The sequence below is a fragment of the Rhynchophorus ferrugineus genome, unplaced genomic scaffold (assembly GCF_030347505.1).
Source record: "Rhynchophorus ferrugineus isolate W39M unplaced genomic scaffold, kcgeb_rfMv2 rfM3, whole genome shotgun sequence".
Lineage (NCBI taxonomy): Eukaryota > Metazoa > Arthropoda > Insecta > Coleoptera > Curculionidae > Rhynchophorus > Rhynchophorus ferrugineus.
The window spans coordinates 22424958-22446529 of record NW_027472582.1 but is presented as its reverse complement, the minus strand read 5'-3'; the positions used below and the strand labels follow the sequence as shown (position 1 = coordinate 22446529).

General features: G+C 30.2%; 1 protein-coding gene across 1 annotated transcript; it reads right to left on the bottom strand.

The window, feature by feature from the left end:
• Positions 1-6676: 6676 nt before the first annotated feature.
• LOC143193732 (uncharacterized) lies at positions 6677-21261 on the bottom strand. The gene is made up of 12 exons (XM_076400068.1): positions 21056-21261; positions 17401-17659; positions 16459-16693; positions 16163-16390; positions 14783-15039; positions 14573-14723; positions 13042-13201; positions 12877-12985; positions 11155-11375; positions 8302-8416; positions 8092-8244; positions 6677-7217 (listed from the first exon to the last, which is right to left on the bottom strand). Exons 1-12 carry the CDS (start codon positions 21242-21244, stop codon positions 7120-7122), a joined length of 2175 nt encoding a protein of 724 aa, XP_076256183.1. The 5' UTR covers positions 21245-21261; the 3' UTR covers positions 6677-7119.
• Positions 21262-21572: the final 311 nt, after the last annotated feature.

The following is a 21572-nucleotide window of genomic DNA, read 5'->3' as shown; positions in this document are numbered from 1 at the left end:
CAACTTTGATGTCAGTATGATATTTTGTGTGTCTCTGCTGGATAATCTATTGAAAATCTTATAATTAGTTAACATTTAATACTTTTATTTCTGGCAAATCAGAAGTGTAATTATACCCATAATACGCTCATAGTGATTTATGGTGCTCATGTATTGTTGTTCAACTTTACTGTTATTGGGTTATGAAAGAAGAAGCTGTTCAAGGAAGATTATCGATGTAATTTGAGTTTAAAATTAACAGTGAAACAAAACAGTGAAAGAAATATGTAGGATTCTGATGTTTTCAAGATATTTTTGAAAATGAATGAACAATTATTTAAATATTGTGTAAACGTAACCAGATTGGTGAAAAAGAATGTGATGTGGCTTTGAGAAAGAAAACAAGAAAATGTTTTCGAGAGGTGTAAGGCGATATTAGTTTGATATGCAGTATTTTGACAATTGATACTAAATAATTTATTCTTCTGTGAATGATCTATTAATGTTTATTTATACAGAGTTATATGGCCGTGATTATGATGTTCTTCCAAGTTTACAATGAAATGTAATGTTTACGCGTATGTCACATTTTAGTAAGCAAATAATTTTAAACGTTGACGTATTTCAAAGATGTGAAATCGATGCAGGCTAGTAGATGTCAAAGTTGTGAATGATCTTCGTGTAGAAGAGGTAAATTTGGGGATGATAACTTGTGAAGCTAATATTTGTTCAGTGAGTGCGAGATTATCAGCATTCAAGAAGCATGCATTATGAATGATAATTTGATAATTATTTATGGGACTTAGGGAAGCAGATGTGTATCACATCATTGCGAGACCAGTAGCCATTGACAAGAAGTAGGCAAGAAGTCAATATGGACTAGGTAGGACCGATGGAGGTCATGCGAGTGCAGTATATATATGGAGTCAGTATGGACATAGAGTAATTGAATATCCACCACAGCACAAATGCACAATAACGACTGTAATGCAATGTATCTGTGTGAAGTACTTCGAAAGAGTGTCAGTCCATCGTAATGTACTCGATAATCATCTAAATATGCTAAGTAACAGTGAAGTGCGTAGACTAAAACGTCTAACACCATCTGATTTAATTATTGGACAAGTATAGACTTTAGAATAAGCTTTAGAATAAGATTAATTCGTTGAAATAGTATTGTCTACAGGAGATCACTTAATGAAGTGATTTTCTACGTGCCACGTATATATAATATAAACATAAAAGATACTTATTGGCCTCTGGGCAGATTGCGGAATTACTAAGAGTATTAAAAAAATTACCAAAAAAAAAAAATTAAAAAAAAATAAAATTTTAAGAGGTCAAGATAAATTCACATCAAAACTAAAATAATTGATTTAAATTTTATTTCAATACTTCCACTGTTCTTTTACCACAAGAATTAATTCGGCAAAATTAATGACAATATATATTATTTTACTAAATAATAAAAATTCGATTAATGTCCGTTATTTTGGGCTTTATTTTGTGTAAATGCCCTGTCTTGACGTCATCGAACTGGAATTTCGTCAATTTGTAGTACAGCCACGTCAATCATTAATTGTTTGGCTTTTAAATAATTGATGACTGCACGGTCTCGGTTTCGAACCCTGTTCTAATAGACGAAATTGTTTCAGAAACTAGGCTAACTTCCCACATGACTTATTCCGGGATTTACAATTACCTATGAGAGATCTTTAATAATATAGGGATCCTTAATAATATGTTGTCTTCTCTTTATTGGAGAATGGTCGTTTGCGGCTATGCCGAAAAATATATTTGATATATTTTTAAGGAATATGTTGTTAACTAATATATAATAATAGGCCGAAATAACTATATATTCTTTTTTAATACAATATGTTCTTTGTTCTGTGTTTTTAAAGATGCGTTTTAAAGAACTATAACTAAATAATGGAATTGCCGGCTTGGTTGGCGTAGTGGTAAATGCGACAGGTTCGAATTCCGCTGGTGCACGGTCGTAAATTTATGTTTGTGATTGTTTAATATTTGTGATTGTCCTAGTGCGAAGTCAGACAAGGAAAACCCAGCCCAGTCACGCCAGTAACCAGGCTGGGTACGACCGGATGTCTTCTGGGATGATTTCTAAGTTTATCACTCGCCAGACGGTAGAGCTTAATACCGAGGACTGTGGTTCGGAGTCCACGTTAAACTGTAGGTTCAGTCCAAATAAATCCTCGTTGGTAAAAAGGAGATTTAAATATATATATATATATATATATATATATATATATATATATATATATATATATATATATATATATATAGAAAAAAAAATAATTGAAATGATGTATTCACTTTAAATTGACTAGTTTCCTTTTAACATCTGGCTTGTTTATTTTTTTTTCAATTTCAAGAGAAAATGTAAAACAAGTACTAGTGATTGTCCTGTGGTTTCTGTCATAATAGAGTACAAGAACTAATTTAAACTAATATATATCTATATCTATATATAATATATTACTAAAACTTGTTTTCACAGAATTATGAATATAAGATTACAATTGTACTTGATGTTAATTGATGACATTAATTGGAATAATAAATGTCTGTATATTAAAAAAATTAAAATAGCTATCTCAAGAACTGGCACTGACTAATCTATCTTAAATTGCTAATTAATTAAATATAATTTATATTGAATTTCAATAATCAACAAAGTATTGGTAAGTTTAAACTACTACACCACTGATTATTATAACAAATTATTGTATTGTAAGTAAGATTACTTTCAAAATTATAACGAACATAATTGGATAAGGTATTTTTTATAATTTAGAAATGTATAATATCAAAATAATGTATTTACAATCATTAAATTAACAATTAATTTTTCAAAACTTAGGTCTATAAGGTAAATGACCAAAATACAAATGACAAAAATATTATATGGTCCCATATTTTATTACATTAATCGTTAAACACCTTAACATTTATCCATCACTTTAAAATATTTACATCACTGTTCACCTAATTCACAATTTTTTCTATTTCTCCTTTGTGTTCCATCCATGTAAATTATGTAGTTTCATTTTAAATGCTGCATATTTTCGTTACTAAACTCACTAAACATAAAATGAAATTTAAAAAATTATTAAAACCTTATTTCGAAATTCTTAATATCTTGCAAACAAAAAGGATGACAAACGATTCTTGTTATTCTCGAATTTTATTAATCTATGTTATGATGACATTTTCGCATATGTTGGGTTTTTATTTCTCACAATTGCAAACTTGCCATAACTCTTTAATAATTCCAACAATACCGGAATAACCGAACGTAACACAAAATCGTAAATAACACACATACTTAAAATTACATAACTTTACATAATGTTTAGATTTTTTATTATCGTCTCAGATGTAAAGCTAGGGATTTGTCTTTTGGTTGAAAATTGCCTGCCGACATTTTACGATACAGCGTTGCCAGATTTTGATTTTAAAAATTACACGTCAGAACCGACGACTGATTTATCGTATAAGAGTTGGAACTGGCAGTGCGTCGTTTCGTTTTATTGGAATTTATTTATTTGTAGCGCATATTACATAAAAATTTTAGGCCTAAAAGGTCGGACTTGGATAAGTGGCGTAATCTCCAGCCAGTGATGTAACAGTTGCGCGATGTAACACCACTCAAACCAAAAATTTCAAAGCTAATTTTCATGGTATCCCTATATGGTTTCCTAAGTTTTGGCGACTCCAACTTTCAATAGTATAAGGATACAGCACTATTGCAATCTGTCTTTTGTGGCCGTTCACCTTGAACTACAAGCTTTTGTTAAAATTCCAGTAGATTATGTTAATTCATAGCAAATGCATTCGGTCTTTGGTGGTCTTACACCCTGAATTTGATGCGTGAGGTGATGCTTGTGCCAGAAATTCATGAAATAGGGGTACTTTTCAAAGCATGGAAGTTTCTTTCTTGTAATAGTTTATGGCTAAGGCCTTTGAGCATCTGCAGTACACATTTTGCGACTTTATAACTTCAGCTGAGATACCAAAACATGAAACAGATACCTTTAATCCAAGGAATACTAGAATTGACGATTGCCAATCCAAATATACTTGTTCAATAACACATTATTAAATAACAGATATAACTCAGTAGCATAAAACACATGAACTTCTAATTATATTTTAATTGTTTATTACTTGTTCTTATTTTGTATAATTTAATAAAATAATGTGAAAATAGTATAAAATTTTTTTTATCCAATTACCATTACTTCTTTAACTGTATTTTAGTTTCTTTGTAGCTTCTTCTGGATTTATAATTAATAAACAGTATATTTTATTCAGTTCTTTCCAATTTAGTTATACATTATGAAGATGAATAAATAACGTATTTATGTTATACACGTAACTATATTATAAGAATTTTATATCGATTAATATCTTGGAATATCAGTAATTTTTCACTCTAGTTCTATAATACATTCTATAGCAGTTATTTATGAAATACATATTTATATCATTTTTAATATTTTTTTGGAACGTGTAGGGTTTAGTAACATAAAATTTTATTTTACTTAAATTTTTTTAATTTAAACATTGATTTGTCGAGACGAGAGCAAAAAGGATTTCCGGTTAGATACCTTACTTATCACATCTGGCATACACATGCTGTTTTAATATTACTTATATACTTTTATAATAAAATTTTATTTTAAGGACATTATTAAACTATTATATTATAACCACTGTAAATGATTATTTGTACAAAATCATAAGTGCCGGAAATTCTTCATTGACTGTTGTTAACTTCAATATGTTGTGTCATTTTCGAGAAGTAGATTCGAGACTAGAATTTGTTCAAGAATTTTATAATATTCCAATAAATTGTGAGAATCAAGAATCGCTGAGTGCAGAGTGGTTATGAATTAAAACAACCATATTATTTAGTATTTAAAGCCAGTTACATACTAGGTTATTTTATAAGTTCGCGGAAATTAAATGAAATTAACAGAAATTTCTGGAAAACGGAAATTGAGAACAATCCGCTACTTAATTGTAAATTGTACACTGAATACATTAATTTTCAGTATAATTTGTTTCAACCAATATTTATTTTAATAAATCTTGAAATCTCCAACACTACAGTGGTTATGGAAGAATGTTACAATAATACTTCTGTATAGCAGCCATTATATCTTCATTTTACGGAAACTATTAAATATGTTTCACGTATACTCCTCAATCACATTCTGCGTTTAGTGCCGCAGATACTTTACCACCTTCTATCCATTCCCATGCAACCTCTGGTCGTCTTGTGAAAGGAGCAACAATCATTCAAGAAATACCAACAAATCAACGACATTCAAGCATCCGAAGAAGTCGTCCAACAAGCAGAAACAGCAGTAGATTATGGTTCTAAGGGATATGGATATTGACAATATTCAACCACTTAGACAAGATTTACCACTGGACCCATTGAGAAGTTATGTGGAGAATAAAAACCATAAAATACACTTAGACCTATGGGCACAAAAATCATTCAATGGAATCTGAATGGATTTAAATCTAGAATTAGGGAACTTCAGTGTATAGTGGAGGAAAGATATCATCCTGCAGGAAAGTAATAGAGATGTGACTCAATCTCACCTAGAGGTTTCCAGCCTTATTCTCTCAGTCAGAAAAGAAAAAACCTATAATATTAGATTATCGGGAGGAGTCCCTATGCTAGTCAAGAATGATATTTTTTACGGGTATATTGATATGAACACAAATTGCGAAGTAGTAGCCACCAGGGTTTAGCTGGCAGGTTTATCACCTTCTGAAATATATACCAATCGTTAAATATCATTAGCTCAGATATCGACCGATTGCTATCACAAATGTTTTACACAATTATTAGGTAATTTCAATGCACATGCGCTGGAGTGTGATTCGCCATTCTACAATCAGCGTGGATAATGAAAATAGTGTACTATCGTGGACTTCACATATTAAACGATGGTTCGCCTACATGTATATCCCTTTCATCTAGTAACTACTCCCACCTTGACCTGGGATTATGCTCCACATGTTTCCTGTTTTATTTACAGTGGTCATCACTAGAAGACTTGCACGATAGCGATCACTGTGTAACGGCAATAGAATTAGAACATCCTAGAGTCCATTCATCCCGTTTTTCCGTATCGGACATTGACATATTAGTAATAATTTGACGCTATTACACTATTTTAAAAAGCTATTGTAAAAACAGTACAATTATCATCCTCTAAAATCACTAACACCAATAAGAAGACAGAAAACGTCGGCTTAATAGATTCAAAAGTCCTCAAAATTTTATAAAATATAAGAAATTTAGAACCGTTGTTAGGAAAACAATCCGATTGACTAAAATCAAAACCTGGATAGAGTTTACCAGCAATCTCAACTCCCTCTTCGAATCTAACAATTATTAATGATAATTCAAACTGTGTTCACGATGTTATACTGGACTGTCTCATAACCTATGAAGAATTCTGAGGTGAATATGGTATCATAATTCTTTATATCAAAGAACTATATTTGCTGAATCTTTATAATGCAGTTTGGAATAGGGGTACCCCCCTATAATTAATTAATTTTCTTTCATTTTATTCATCAATATTGAGTTACAACAAAGTGAGGATGGGTAGAGCCAGAGTATAGAGTAAATAATGAAATACTATTAGGATAATAATTTTATTTCGGGTAAAATATATAAATATTTATTAAATATTAAAGGAGGAAATAAATTAAATAAATAAATACAGTAGAATATAAAAATATAGGGTGTCCCAGAAAAAAAATATCTGCAGTGAAATTGCTGTTTTCACATAATAGTATAACGTATCTTTTAGACGTTTGCTCGAAAACTTTTACATATTCATTTACCTCGACCCGATTCACTGAAATCGAACGAAATTCATTATAATTTTACGAGGACACATCAAGAAATATTATCCAGAGAATGGTGTCATAACCTTCAAGGGCGTCATCTCGATAATTATATTTTTGTATTTAATTTACTTTCCATGGTAAAAAATTAAATGCCTTTAAATATACATTTTTCAATTTTGCAGGAATGGTTTTCTTCCTGGATCACCTTTTACATATAAAATAAAATATATGCATTTATGTGCATGCATTTTGGGTATAAAATAGCTTAAATCCTAAACCAGTGACATTGCTGCTTGACCTTACGTTAATGATAATTGGTCCAGTGCTTGTATCTGTAAGAGAACAATATCATTTTTCTACAAAATTATACGTTATTGTAGTCACAAATAACATAGAAAAGAAGCTATAGTAGGTTGTTCAAATACGATGTTCGCGGAACGTCGGTTTATATTAATTGTATTGCAATTATTTTCATAAGGACATAATCAAATTTTTATTTCCCTTTGATAACTTATTTTTATATTGGACGTATCAGTGGAAACGGAAAAACATTGAAAAAAAAACTACTGTCAAAAAAGTTTAAGGGCTATGGAACTTCATTCCGAGATACTAAAGAATGTTAATCTGTTGTAATTTGAATTTACTCGTTCATCTACAACTCGTATAATTTTCACAAGCCTTGAAGACGATCTAAGACAACACTGGATGCCCAACAACTGCATTAGAATTAGAATTTTTGACAAAAATGCTGCATATGGCTGTAAATGATTGTCAATTGGTGTTATAGATTGAGTAAAGAAGCTCTAGGTATTTAATAAGCGCAATTAGTAATATTTTAACTGTTTGGAAACTAAAATTCCAAAAAGTTAGATACGTAATGGAAGCTGCACATGCTTACAATAAAACAGAAATAGATTTTATTACGATTTTGTCAGCAATATTTGGTGAGTTTTAAAACGATGACCTCCAAACTGGTAAAACAGTAAAACAGAAGTGTATTGAAGGTGAAATTAGTAAGCGTATTGAGCAATCAAATCATTTTTGTTACTATATAATCGTTTATTTCCATTCCGGTAACTTATTATGAACACCGTAACTTTATCATTATAGAAAACATATTTAAATAAAGAATAATATTTAACAATCTTGAATGGTGATGAAATTTTAAGATCCTATTATTGAATCAATATTTCTTCATATTTTTACCTGTTACAGGTGCATTGGTGCTAAAATTTGCTGTTGTGGACCCATCGTTAAATCTTTCCCCACAAAGCCTGGTTCCATCAATGATTATGTAGTCATCTGGACAGTTTAATATGTCGACACCAGCTTGACCTTGCGGTATAGTCAACTGGCCATCTAAAAGTTGTTTTATACATTTCTAAGAGGACTTTAATGTATTAGATTTCGTCTTACTCGTATACTGATTTACTAACTGAAATGGATACATTTGACCATTTTGAATGTTGGTATACGTTACGGAGCAATATCCAGCCTCTCTCCTTATACAAATAGCGTAGTTTAAGTTATTCTGTAAATAAAATTAATATCAGTACTTCTGTGTAATATTATCATAATTTAACTAATAACCTGTAGATAAATTTCAAATAAAAACCTGTCTAGACGAACGAATACTACGTAATAGTACTAATAGTGAGAAATAAGATGAGAATTGACTTAATTGACTGAACAGAGTAAACATAGCTTGTGCAAAACCATTTAAACCTTTTAGTTTTGTAACCTCTTTTAACTGGTTAATCACATTTCTGATCTATAGATGATTAATGTGCTTTAAAACCTTAAGGTAAGAACTTATGTACATTTCTGTAGTGTTATCTGACTGTAGGGTAATAAACAGGGACTAATATATTTTAAGAAATTAATTAAGTATATACGTACTCAAGAATATAATTACTGTTTTACCTTGGGAAGTATCTTTACCTTCTTGGAAAATTTATATAATTAATCAGTATTGTTATTAGTTCAATTTTTTATCTTTAAACATTTCTTTTTCATTTTTTAAATAAATTAAAAGTAGAGCACAATAGAGACGTTGGATATATTATTTAGTAAATTATAATAAGTGAACGTTGTTAGGATGAAATGGGGTCAAACATCAACTTATGGGTAATTCGTTCATAATTTATAATGTTAAGAAGGGTTACGATTACCACATTTTTATTAATATTTAATATATCATTAAAACGCAGAAGTTTACAAATTTTGAATTCGAGCAGATTAGAACGAATATTAACGGTATTTGATGCCTTGAATCTTCAATCCTTGTTTCAAAATTGGGTCTAATTTTGGAGCTCGCGCATGGTTGCAGCGCTGGGTTCTTTTAACGGCTGTCAGCTGACAACGTTGCATTAAACATCACTTGGAACTTGGTTTTGTGTTGTGATTGTGCTTCGCAATGTGTGCAAATGCAGACAAAGTTGCAAAGTCCATTCAAAATATTTTTGTTTATTTGGATTTTATATGCTTGGTAAATGTGGATAAATCATGACAAATGCACATAATGGTGCGTTTCTAACGTATTTTGGTTTTGCTGCACTAAACACTGACAAGCTATGGGTACTAAAATTATTTTGTAACGCGTGCAGAATAAAGCAATATAAGTGATCACTTGGTGAAAATGTATACTTTTCATATTCTGTGCCAATGTTATGGGGGAACAAAAAAATTATATAGAATGATTCTGAGGTATCATTAGTATCGAAGCCACAAATGGACAATACCAATTTGTTTAGGTACAGGTGCAAAAATGTCTTAAAAATGTCTGCATCACCGACGAGCAACGAAAGCGATTTCGTTACGGAAGAAAAATATTAAACAAAGTGAACAAAGCGATTTAATTAGCGACTTCAATGTCTTGAAATGAAAAGCAGAGTAGCTGATTTAACAGCGAATGGCAGCGATGAAAGCGAACCATCGTTTTCGATGGGACACCACCATGAACTAGTAAAATCAAATGAAACCTTAACTGAGCATTGCTGTCGATTACAATTGATGTATTAGAATAGCGCGAGTGGAAGAAAAATAGTTGGAGTAAAATCCAAACAAAAATATTTAGGAAACACTCAAATGAAAAGTTATGTACCACCTCCATATGTTCTTTTTTGTTCTTCTTTTCATATAAGTTGTTTGAGAAATTTTTTCTAATCTGAAATTTGTCGCCTGTCCAAAAAATAGGGTAGTAAGTCATAAATTATTTAAATACGTTATTAAAATTATATATATATATATATATATATATATATATATATATATATATATATATATATATATATATATATATATATATATATATATATATACTTGTGATGATACTTGTACTTGTATCTACTCTACACTTGTGATATACAACAAATGGAGAATATTACGATGGTTACATTTGCTGATGATACTGAAAACTTACAATAGGCAAGTGACAATATAAATAATTGGACACAAGCTTGGAAAATAAAAATTAACGGGAGTAAATCTGCGCATGTGTAGTTCATCTAAAATCAGACCATACAAGCACAAACAACATTAAATAATACTATCATTCCATATAGAAACAACGCTAATTATCTCAGAATGAATTTTGATGCAAAACTTCGCTGGAAGGAACATATAAAAAAGAAAAGAAAAGAACTAGAATTGAAATATAGGAAAATGTATTGGCTAATTGGAAGAAAATCACAAATATCAGTACATAATAAATTGCTATTATATAAGCAAATACTGAAACCTATATGGACATACGGAGTTCACAAAGTGATGAGAAGTTTTGTGGGCGCACCCAAATACTATAGAACTGACTACCTACACTGAGACCTTAGTCAGATACCCATAGTTAGTCAAGAACTAATAACCAAAAGGAGGAAAGACTCCATTCTCATGAGAATATTGAAGCAACTTTTGGATAACGTCAGAGCAGGACACAGACTCAAAAGAGTCAATCCATGTAATCTTGTGTAGTGTTGTGTAGTGAGGTGCATATAATAAAAAATACAGCTGTGACATGTATAAACATTATTTCACCAGAGACTGAGATAGGGCCGATGGGTCCTACTAGTTATATACTTAGAGTTAAGTTATCATAAAGACAAATTGTAGGTTACTCGGAAACGACTAGTAACAATGTAATAATTAAATAAAATATACACACTTACCATTAAAATAAAGTTTAAAACCATAATTTATAACTGCTCTTGTGCCGTATTTTTTTTCACAGTAATATGGCATTGCCATTTAAAATAATAATTACAGTATACTTACAAAATATCCAGGACTGCTTCTGTTGAACATTGCTGCTTGATCATAATTAAAACTCTGGATAACTCCGCTAGTACCCGTGTAATATTGTAAGCAATTATTTTGCGATGAAGAGCACGTGTCAGTATACTGGCAAATACGCATTTTGAAACGCTTCTGGGTACCGTTTGTTGAGAGTACCATGATCTGGAGCGGGCCATCAACTTGTGAGACATCCACATATACTAACAACAATTGAAAAAAATATTAAGATCTAATTAAAATTTAATTATAAAAGAATTTTCCTATATACGTATATGTTATTAATAAATATATAACAGCAAAAGAAAATAACTGTACAGAATTTACTTAGAATTACTGATTTAATTTATAACCATTTATTAATAAAGATATATAAATTTATAAGTTAATGCTTCGACAATTATTAAATATACTGTAAAGTTAAATGTTTAAAAGACATGGAAGTTCTTTTGAAGTAAAAACCAAATGAATTTCAGACACTCTGAACGAAATCAGGACCATATAAGGAAAAAGGTCTTATGGGCGGCGATGAAAAATGAAATTATTGGCTGCCTGTATATATTATGATCATTTTTTTACTTGGCTCTCCTGGACTAATCGATAATATTTTGCGCTACCAGGTCCACCTTTAATCACCAGCCACAATATACCACAGAAATCTCTTTTTTTCCTGATAAGCTATAAAACCGCAATGGTGAAATGGTTCAAAATAACATTTTCAGTTCGTGGGAAAGCCTTTTTCGCATCTTTTCGATCTTTTATATCGCATGTAAACATCTGGAAACATTAGTTTCATCAGTTGCTAAGCTGCCGGAAATTTCTTTGAGAATTAAAGTAATTAGTTAAATCTTGCAATTCACTGTTTTCAAATTTTTATTATCCTTTAGACCGTTCTTTGTCATTAACATCAGGATCGCCACTTTTAAATCGTTGAACCCAAAACTGTTTATTGGGATGCGACGCAACAGTATCTTATATCAGTATCAACAGTATCGGACTTAGGTAGTAGGTTTCTTCAAATCAAACAATAAAAGTGATTCATTACTTCATTAGGAAAATATAATTTTGAGTCTTACTTCATAAACGTATGTATATACTGAACAACTCAAGAAATACTAAGTGAAAACAGTTATTTTATGGAGAAAAAGATCAAAGCCATCGAATTTAACAGTTTGGTTACGTTGTGTAACAATTGTGCCAAGAGATATCGCTGATCAAGATACCCAAGCACCTAATAGATACAATATATGCAAAATAGTTACAACTTATTTATTTAATTTGACAGATAAGATAGCTGTTCTTTAATAAATACTTATTGTGTTAAATATTAATTTTAGTATTTAAATATGTGTTTCAACAATATTTATTTTTAACTAGAAACATATCGGTTATATTGATATTTTAAAAAATATCGATATATAGAAATAATGTATAATAAAAATATCGAAGAACCCTGAAAAATATCGATACTATTTTTTAACAATGTCGATATTTCAGTCTATGTTTCTGTTCCAAGCATCTGAAAAGTTCGTTAACAAAAATAACGATATATAGATATATAAGCCAAAAATATCGATATTTTTTCGCATCCCTATCTTAGACATATGATATAGTGGAATACCATCAGTACAATATGCTGACGATATAAAATGTAATAAATAAACGAATGGAATATTATAGAGTACGTGTTGTTCAATAAATTACCATGCTGTCCAGTATTGTATCCACAAAGTATGGGAATCTGGTCGTTATCGTTCTGTCCACTAATTATTAACCTTTCCGTTTGACAGGTTCCATTCGTAGGTCTGGCCAACTAAAAAAAGAATTTTAAAACAACTTTTTTATATAATATACATGGGGGATACTCACGTCTAAATCCAAGAAATCGATTCTTACTTGCTGAACGTCGGAATTCGTTTTGTAAACGTTGAAAACGCACGAGAGCGAATCCGAATTGCTTTGTCGCCCAGACACGATATCTTCCAATTCCATGTCATCGCCACCCTTTGTGTAATAATACCAATGAAGCCTGAAGAATAATGAACAATGTACTTTTGTTAATTTATTTGTAAAAAAATTAAAATTTTCGATGATCATTTGGATATAACTTTGATCTATATGAGTAAAATTGTATATGTTTATCTGTATATAACATATGTATATTTATCCATGTGTTACTGTTTCATAAACTACCTGAATGGTGAATGCAGTGACGACTCCTGATAAATATATTGAGGTGTTCTGCAATTTGTGCCAAAAAAACTTACCTATCTTTTATAAATTAAGTCCATCCTACGTTATATTCTATTCGAAAATTTAGTAATCACTTTGCCATTAAAATTGTCTATTTCGAAGATAAACTGTTCTTCAACAAATAGCATGGACTGAGCTGTTAAACGATCTTCGGTCATTGAATTTCTGAGAAACGTTTTGATGTGCTTTACTGTTGAGAAACACATTCGGCCTCTGATGTCTTGGGAGTTGTTACTGCCATTTCTAATAATTGTCTAGTCTCCTTCAGCGTGTCTCCTATATTATTTGCTATTAAACATTTTAGAAAATGTACTGCACAATTTAATGTTCTGCGATCATTTCTTGAATAAGTAACTGACAGTTCAGTTCGTAATCGTTTTTTATCAAGTGTGGAAAAAAAGAACATACGGTAGTGAGTTTATCCTCAGGAAATTTACCGCAATACTATCCAAAGAATTCCGAAAAGAAAAGTGATACAACTACTAGATGCTTTTCTGATGCTTCACTAATAATGTTATCAATATTATTTTGAACTTGAATAATACCGCATTCAAAATTATCGATAGCGTGACTTGTTCGATATCAAAGTATGGCATCACATGATGGGAAAAAGTTAGCCAAGAATTGAAGATCGGATCATTTAAACTACGGCGAATAGAGACTGTTATACTACAGACTGTGTTGCTGGAGAATTGATCTTCTATTTCATCCATACACTCAATGAAATGGTTTCTATTTTCGTATACAACATTATTAGTCCACAAATGAAAGTTTCAAAGGGTTGGAGCGCCGTAGGGGATCCTCCTTTTCACTATTTTGTTCAACACATCTACACATCTAACCATGCGAACGTTTATAGTGTATAGGTGTTCCTCTTAACTTTATCTTTATGATGTATTAATCCAGCTTTGCTTGTGTATGTAATGTAAGTACAATAGAACAGTAGTTATACATTAATTTGTAATTTAAGATTGTACTAAGCATATCTTAAGTAAGATGCAATTAGTAAAAAAATATTTAGCTTTACTTATCTATATTTAATTGATTCTGTTTCATGTAAAAATGATCATTTCATGTTATTCGTGTCATATTATTGTTATTTATTATTAGATTTATATAAAAAGCATTAGAATAATTTTTATTTTACCTTGGGTCAGGGGTAGCTCCAGTTGTTGTTGTTGGTGCTGATGTCGTAGTTGGTGTAATAACACCACCAGTAGATGGGTAATAATCTGGATAGTTTGGGCTTTTAAAATAGGAACAATTTCTACTAGAAGAGTCTCCGCAACTTCCTCTAACTAGAATTATTATTCGTAAGTAGATGTCACCAATTAGCGTTTAACTTTAGGATACATACATATACAGCACACTCCATACCCGCTAGCGCAATTACCAAAAGCTGATCCTCCCATTTGTGTACATTCCGATGACGTGTAACATACTCCTTGCCAAGTTCCTGCCCAGTTGGTTGCGTTACATTCACTGTTATTAAATTTGATTACAGTGAAAAGGCTAAATAATTTCTTCAACTTTCCGATTGTCTTATTCTTGAAGCTCCAAAGGCTATCGGCAGGTAAAAATTTTGATTCCTGATTTGTTTCAGACAATTCATTGCTAAACAAATATTAAACGTTTCAGTAGTTAGTTAATTGAACATAAAATAATCTTAAACTATTTTTATTCCGTTTTAAGTTCATGAGTGATTCTGTGTACAGACACTAATCACGAAACGCTTAAAATTGTATATTTTGTAATCATTACTTTCGTTGACCTATTTGAAGAAATCTGAAACCCATCAAACATTTTTAGTAATTTACTTTTGATATCAACGACAAAGAATTTGCTGCTAAAACAAAATTCTTCGATTAATTACCGATACCTATCGCTAACATACGTAACCAATGAAGAACTGCACGATGACCTGAAATTCAAATGGATTAGCGAAGTTATACAAGATTTCGCTTTAAAACACAAAAGAAGATCACCAAATCATACTAATATGGAAGCAATACAACTACTGGACAACGCTAATTTTATAATTGAGGAATACATATTGATGTATTTATTTCGCACTCGTCTTGCTTGTGAATTAATCCAAGTACAAATGAAATGCAGTAGTAAATTAATTTATAATTAAGATTGTACTAAGCATATATAAAGATGTTATAAACAAAATGACAAAGAACAGCCTGGAGGACCAATAATTTCAAACATAAGACATACTCCAATTCTATAATCCTATTGTTCAAGCAGATATTTACATGCGATGGGAAAGGTATTGCTCTGCATATGGTGGTCTTAGCAAGGTGTATTGTATTACCACTTGCTAAGACCAAGTGACCCATTACTATCCGTCGACTTCATTTGAACACATTCAGTGACATATTGTTGCAACAAAAATCAGCAATAACAAATAACAGACGCGAAATTGTTCAATTGCATGACAACGCTTATCCACATGTTGCAAGAGTTGTGAAGGATGCACTGTTGCAGTTGAAATAGGAAGTTCTTCTCCACCTAGCATACTCATCAGACATAGCAAGTGAAAAATAATGATTAGAATACATTCAAAACCCGATGAATAGTACAAAAAATCACCTAATTAAAAAAATAGATAAATTATATTTGAAATATCATTATAATAGATACGTAGAATGGAGAAATGTAACTGTTAATAAGTTTAGCTATATAAGAGTATAAGCTCAATATGGGTGAATTTAGAAGAATAATTACTTACGTTATAAATTTGTTATTTATACTGGCTGTATTGTTTTTATATTTGTTTTTACGGCCATATTTTCCAATAAACATTCTGGTTAAGTATTGTTTTAGTAAATTGCTTATCTTCTTTTTGTTGCGATCTGAGTTATCGGTAACATTTCTTGATGTTTCTGGATCTCTCAAGTTATTTATTTGTTGATGTGAGTTAACTGATAAGCCTTGTCTTGGTTTAGATGTCGTTGAACTATAACGTGTGTATATATAATATAATAGACATATAGTAAGAAAAAAGCACAATTTGAAGGAACTTACCTATGTTTTGACGTTATTAGTGCTACTTTTTCCACATATATATTATCATCTGTTGTTTCTGCATTATCTAATTGGGGCAATGCAGTGGAATAGTTAGGCTTCGAATTAATTGTATATATTTTATTTTTATCCACATATATATAATGATTTTTATATTTATTGTTGTCATATATGTAATGATTTGCTGTATTTTCACTTGGTGGTTTATTATTTTTGGTGTAATAATAAACATAATCTAAAATTATTACAATATTAAATATTATTAATAAAAAATGAAAATGAGATGAGATGGTACTTAATAAAAAGATTTTTGATAAGAAATAACTATTCTTTATAATCCCAAAATAAATTTCAATCTAATCAAAGTATCGTTTGTTGATGATTGTCCACTATTATTATATCAACTGACAACTAATGCAAATAATAGCGTGTCCGGTTGAGTGGGTACATGATATTTTACATACATATTTGGATATGAAAAAGCTATCCATAAATATGATGTGTAGTCACCATGGCAAAATTCAGAAATTGCGCGACGAACTACTACCCCACCAGAATATTATATATACATATATAAGTTTGAAGTGAGCTTCTATTTTAGAGATCTTGAAAACCTATTATTTGGAAGGAATAAAAAAATTGGAAAGACGCTTGACTAAATGTAATTTAGTTGTTAGGTTTAGTTTAGTTTAGTTTTCAAAAAAATGTAAATTTATATATATATATATATATATATATATATATATATAAAATTTATATGTATATATATATATATATATATAAAATTTATATATATAAAATTTATATATATATATATATATACAAAAATTATTCCTTTCTGAGCCATTCGTGTTCATTTTAAAATTGTCTAACATTTTTTATTTATTTATTGTTTGAACTATTATTAACGATTGGATAATTAACAATTTTCTATAAACTTACCATTATTTTTTGGATAATTCACGTTCACTGAATTGTTGTTGTTTGACGTTTTCAGCGTATTTTCGTGATTTTTTGGTAAACTTTCAAATTCTCCGTAATCAGATGTAAGAAAATCATTTCTTTGTATAGGAAATAGATCTTCTATGTTTTTAAAACTGATGGTGTCTTTTCTGTCACTTAATTCTGTCATAGAATCTCTGTTGAAATCATATTCATCAATAATGTCCTTAGTCTCTTTAAAATAGTCAGGGACTTCTCGCTAAAACAATGTACAGTATAAATAGTTAAGTTATATTAGGAAATTTTCATATCTCCAAATTTCTGATTAAAAGTAATAAAAAATGGCTTTGTTATTCTAAACATGTTTTTCATGAAAAATAAATTATTTTACTCCAATTAAGGACTTTATTAAAACATATAATTTCAATTGTTTTTTCATATATATAGGAATAAAGTGTTTTTTTTTGTTATTAGGTAATAAAATTATTGGTAAGACTCTCGATTTGATGTATTTTATATAAAATAGGTTTACTTGATAGTGAAATATTAAGTAACTTTTTCTATGAACGATTTAACTAAATCTGGAGAAAATTTCAGTTATGGTTATAATTGGTGTACAAAACATGTAGATTGGAGTTATTGATGGCTGATGTTAATAGTTAACTGAATTTAACTTATAACTGTCAACATTTCAATGATAGGGATAATTCTCGATGTGTTTATCGGAAGTCTTCATTGAGCAATTGCTACGATTGCATACCGAAATAAAACTTTCTCCATGAACGTGAAAATAAAACATTTATTCGGTATAAAATCCAACCATATTCATAAATTATAAATTAATGTTTTTAATTTTTTGACCAAATAAAACATTCTGAAATAAATACATAAAAACAACGGTCTTGTGGATGATAGCATTGTGGATATTGCAGAACATGGCAAAATGCTGCATTATCTACATCATTTTTGTAAAACGCTACAAATTAATTTCAATAGTTAGTCGAGCTTTTAGGTCGTCAGTATATGGTTAGTTATGGCAAATAATCATTCACCACTTTTTTCAACAGCGACTTAAGTCATTCACACGTTCTTCTCAAATACTTTTAGCTTTTGTTGGGCGACTTGTGTAGAGCTTGAAGGTCAACTATAATATTATAAATATACCATATATTTATTATATATTCGCTACATTATTATTCCTATATAAATAAAACTGCGATAGAACTATAGGAAGAAAGAAGATGAATTACCTAAATAACTTGAATTATATTGGTTCACAAAATAGTGAAGAATGAACAAAGAATTATATTATTATTCTTTAAAGCTATTGTTTTTTAATACAAGTAATAACATAAATAAATATTCAGTTTCACTTTATAATCAATATCTAGAAACCTAAAGAGCATTTTGCTAGCTCTTGCTTTCTAAATATGATAAACGCTCTCTTTGGTCTTTTTTTATATTTCTTATTGAATCTTACGCAAATTTAGTGATCCGAGACAGAATCGTCAGCATGGAAGAGAGCAATAAACATTCCTGTACCGGAAAAGAAAAATAGCATTGTAAAAACTATAGAAGTATCAATCAATTGTCAAAAAGTTTGCGAAGAGACAAACCAAGAAGTGCAGGCGGGATTTAGACCGAATCGCGATTGTGCAGGTAAGATTCTCGCACTCTGACAGTATGTTATATGGCAGAATTTATTGGTTATGTAAACCCCGCGATTGTTATCTTCGTTAATTAACTCTGTTTTTTACTGAATACACTGGTTCTTCATTTGGGAAGCTTTTGAAGCTAAACGTGATGCCCTTAAGAAAAGTTATTAAACTTCTTCGGGGACCTTACGATAATTCCATTGGTTCAGCGCGAATGCGAAATGATCTGTGAAATTCAGAGAGATCCGAGCCGATGTTAATTAAGGATCTGCATGTCGTCTCTGCACTATTTCCCAATATAGTAGTGGATGCTGTTATGCTACAAATATGATGATAACAATTTGATGCTACAAACTTCTTGGCCGATCTAGTGATAATGATGTTCACTAATAAGAACGCTGTATTCACTGATATAGATGCTGAAGCTTTTAGCATTCTCGCATTCTCGCTCGCATTTAGCACGATATAGTTTTCATTGTAGAACCATATGGTCTGAGAATTAATGAAGAGAAAATTAAAGTATTGAAAATGACGGATCGCCTGCCATTGTAATTCTCAACGGATCGTAGTTAGAGCAAGTACAGGAGTTCAAGTATTTGGTATCAATAATATAGGAGAATAAAGTGATATCTACTGCTGAAGTAATAAACCGAATCGGCTAATTTTCATAAGACACACAAGACATCTGGACAGATTAATACTATTATTCTTGTGAGGCAGGCCTTTTTAGGATAATATAATTTTTTCCCATTGGTGTTTGTTTTTGTACATAATTATAATATATTTGATCATTAATTAAATTTAAATAAAACCTTATTTAAAAAACTTTAATATGTCTTTTACTCAATCGATCTGAAAACAATGAATAATTTATTTTAATATAGGTGAGGAGTACACAGAACTAGGGAAAATTTTATTTAATGTATTTATAAGCATTGATATATGGTATATATACTATAGTGGCAATTATAAAACTGTATTTTATAATATTTTGTTTCGTTAATGTGATCGTGGTTTGTTATTTAATTAGTGTGAGTTTTAAAGAGTTAAAACGGGTCATAGTCACAGAGAGCAAGTGCAGGAGTTCAAATATTTGGTATCAAAAATATTGGAGAATAAATTGATATCTACTGCTGAAGTAATAAAACGAATCTGCTACGCTGCAAGGATTTTGTAAAAATCTTTTGCTTCTCTAAGACAGTGTATGTGGAAGAGCGAATATATTAAAACCATGAGTAACATCCGCTTCTTTCATCCGCCGATATTTTCAGATCTTTCAAATGCGAAGCTTAACACAAATTCTATATATTTCTTCCCAAGTTGTATTAGAAATAACATAATTTGTTTAAGATGTGACAATCAGTACATAGTTGATGAAGAAATTCAGGGAGGCATATTAATGGTTTGGATATGTTCATCGAATGAAAAGTAAACGAATTCCTCACAGAGTTCTGTCGAGTATTGATAGTGTAAGACGTATTTACGTCGACGTGCAGTAAGAGGCATCGATTAAGATAATCGAAAGCTATCTAAAAATTAGAAGAGTATTGCGTCGCAAGTTGTTAGGTAATGAGAGAGACTGGTTAGTCGGTAGTTAAAGTTATCAATAAAGAAATATCGCTCATGTCAATGGTAAATATTCATATAATATTGAATATATATTAGGTCAAGTAATATCGAAATAGTTTCAATATATAAAATATAAATAATTTGATGATTTTATAGTTCATTATTTTATAATTAACAATAAACGATTTTATTCGGCGTGGTTAAAAAATTTTTTTTCTCGACAAACAAAAACCTTGATGATACTTCTTTCATCTTGATATTGAAACTCTTTTATTATTATGCCAGTATGTTGTGTCGAATTTTTTAAATACAACAATATTATTGCTAATATGAAAACAAAAACAAGAATATATTAACTTATATAATTAAATATTAATACACTAATAATAACTGATATAAATAGAATAGTAACTTTTAATAATTATACTTACTGATATTTTGCTGTGAGACGTATAAAAATTCACATGTCTTGGTTTCCCAAAGTTTACTGCATATTGATCAGAACTCTCAAGCTGTTCATCACTATTTACTGTCATCGCTTTACATTTACTAATGATCGTGTTGATATAACAAAAACAAGTTATTAAAATTATATTACACGCGAAATGGAAACGCAACATGATGAGAGTTTCGATGTTATCGCCATCAAAATTAAGAACTATATGCACTGCGGAGGAAGATTCTCGCCAAGTTATTGTATTTTTCTTTTCAGGTGATATCACACCCTCTCAATCCAAACAATATTATGTGCATTGTCACGTTAACTTGACAAATTTAATACATTATTTTCCGAGTAGTTAATACCTGCATCTTCGTGATAAATTGGATGGAACGAAGGAAGTTATGGTTGGTAGAATTAGGGAGGTACCGTTTATATCCGTCCGTAAAGGCATATAATGAAAAATAAAACAGTAAGAGGACGTAAATATCATGGTGTTATGTGTTGTT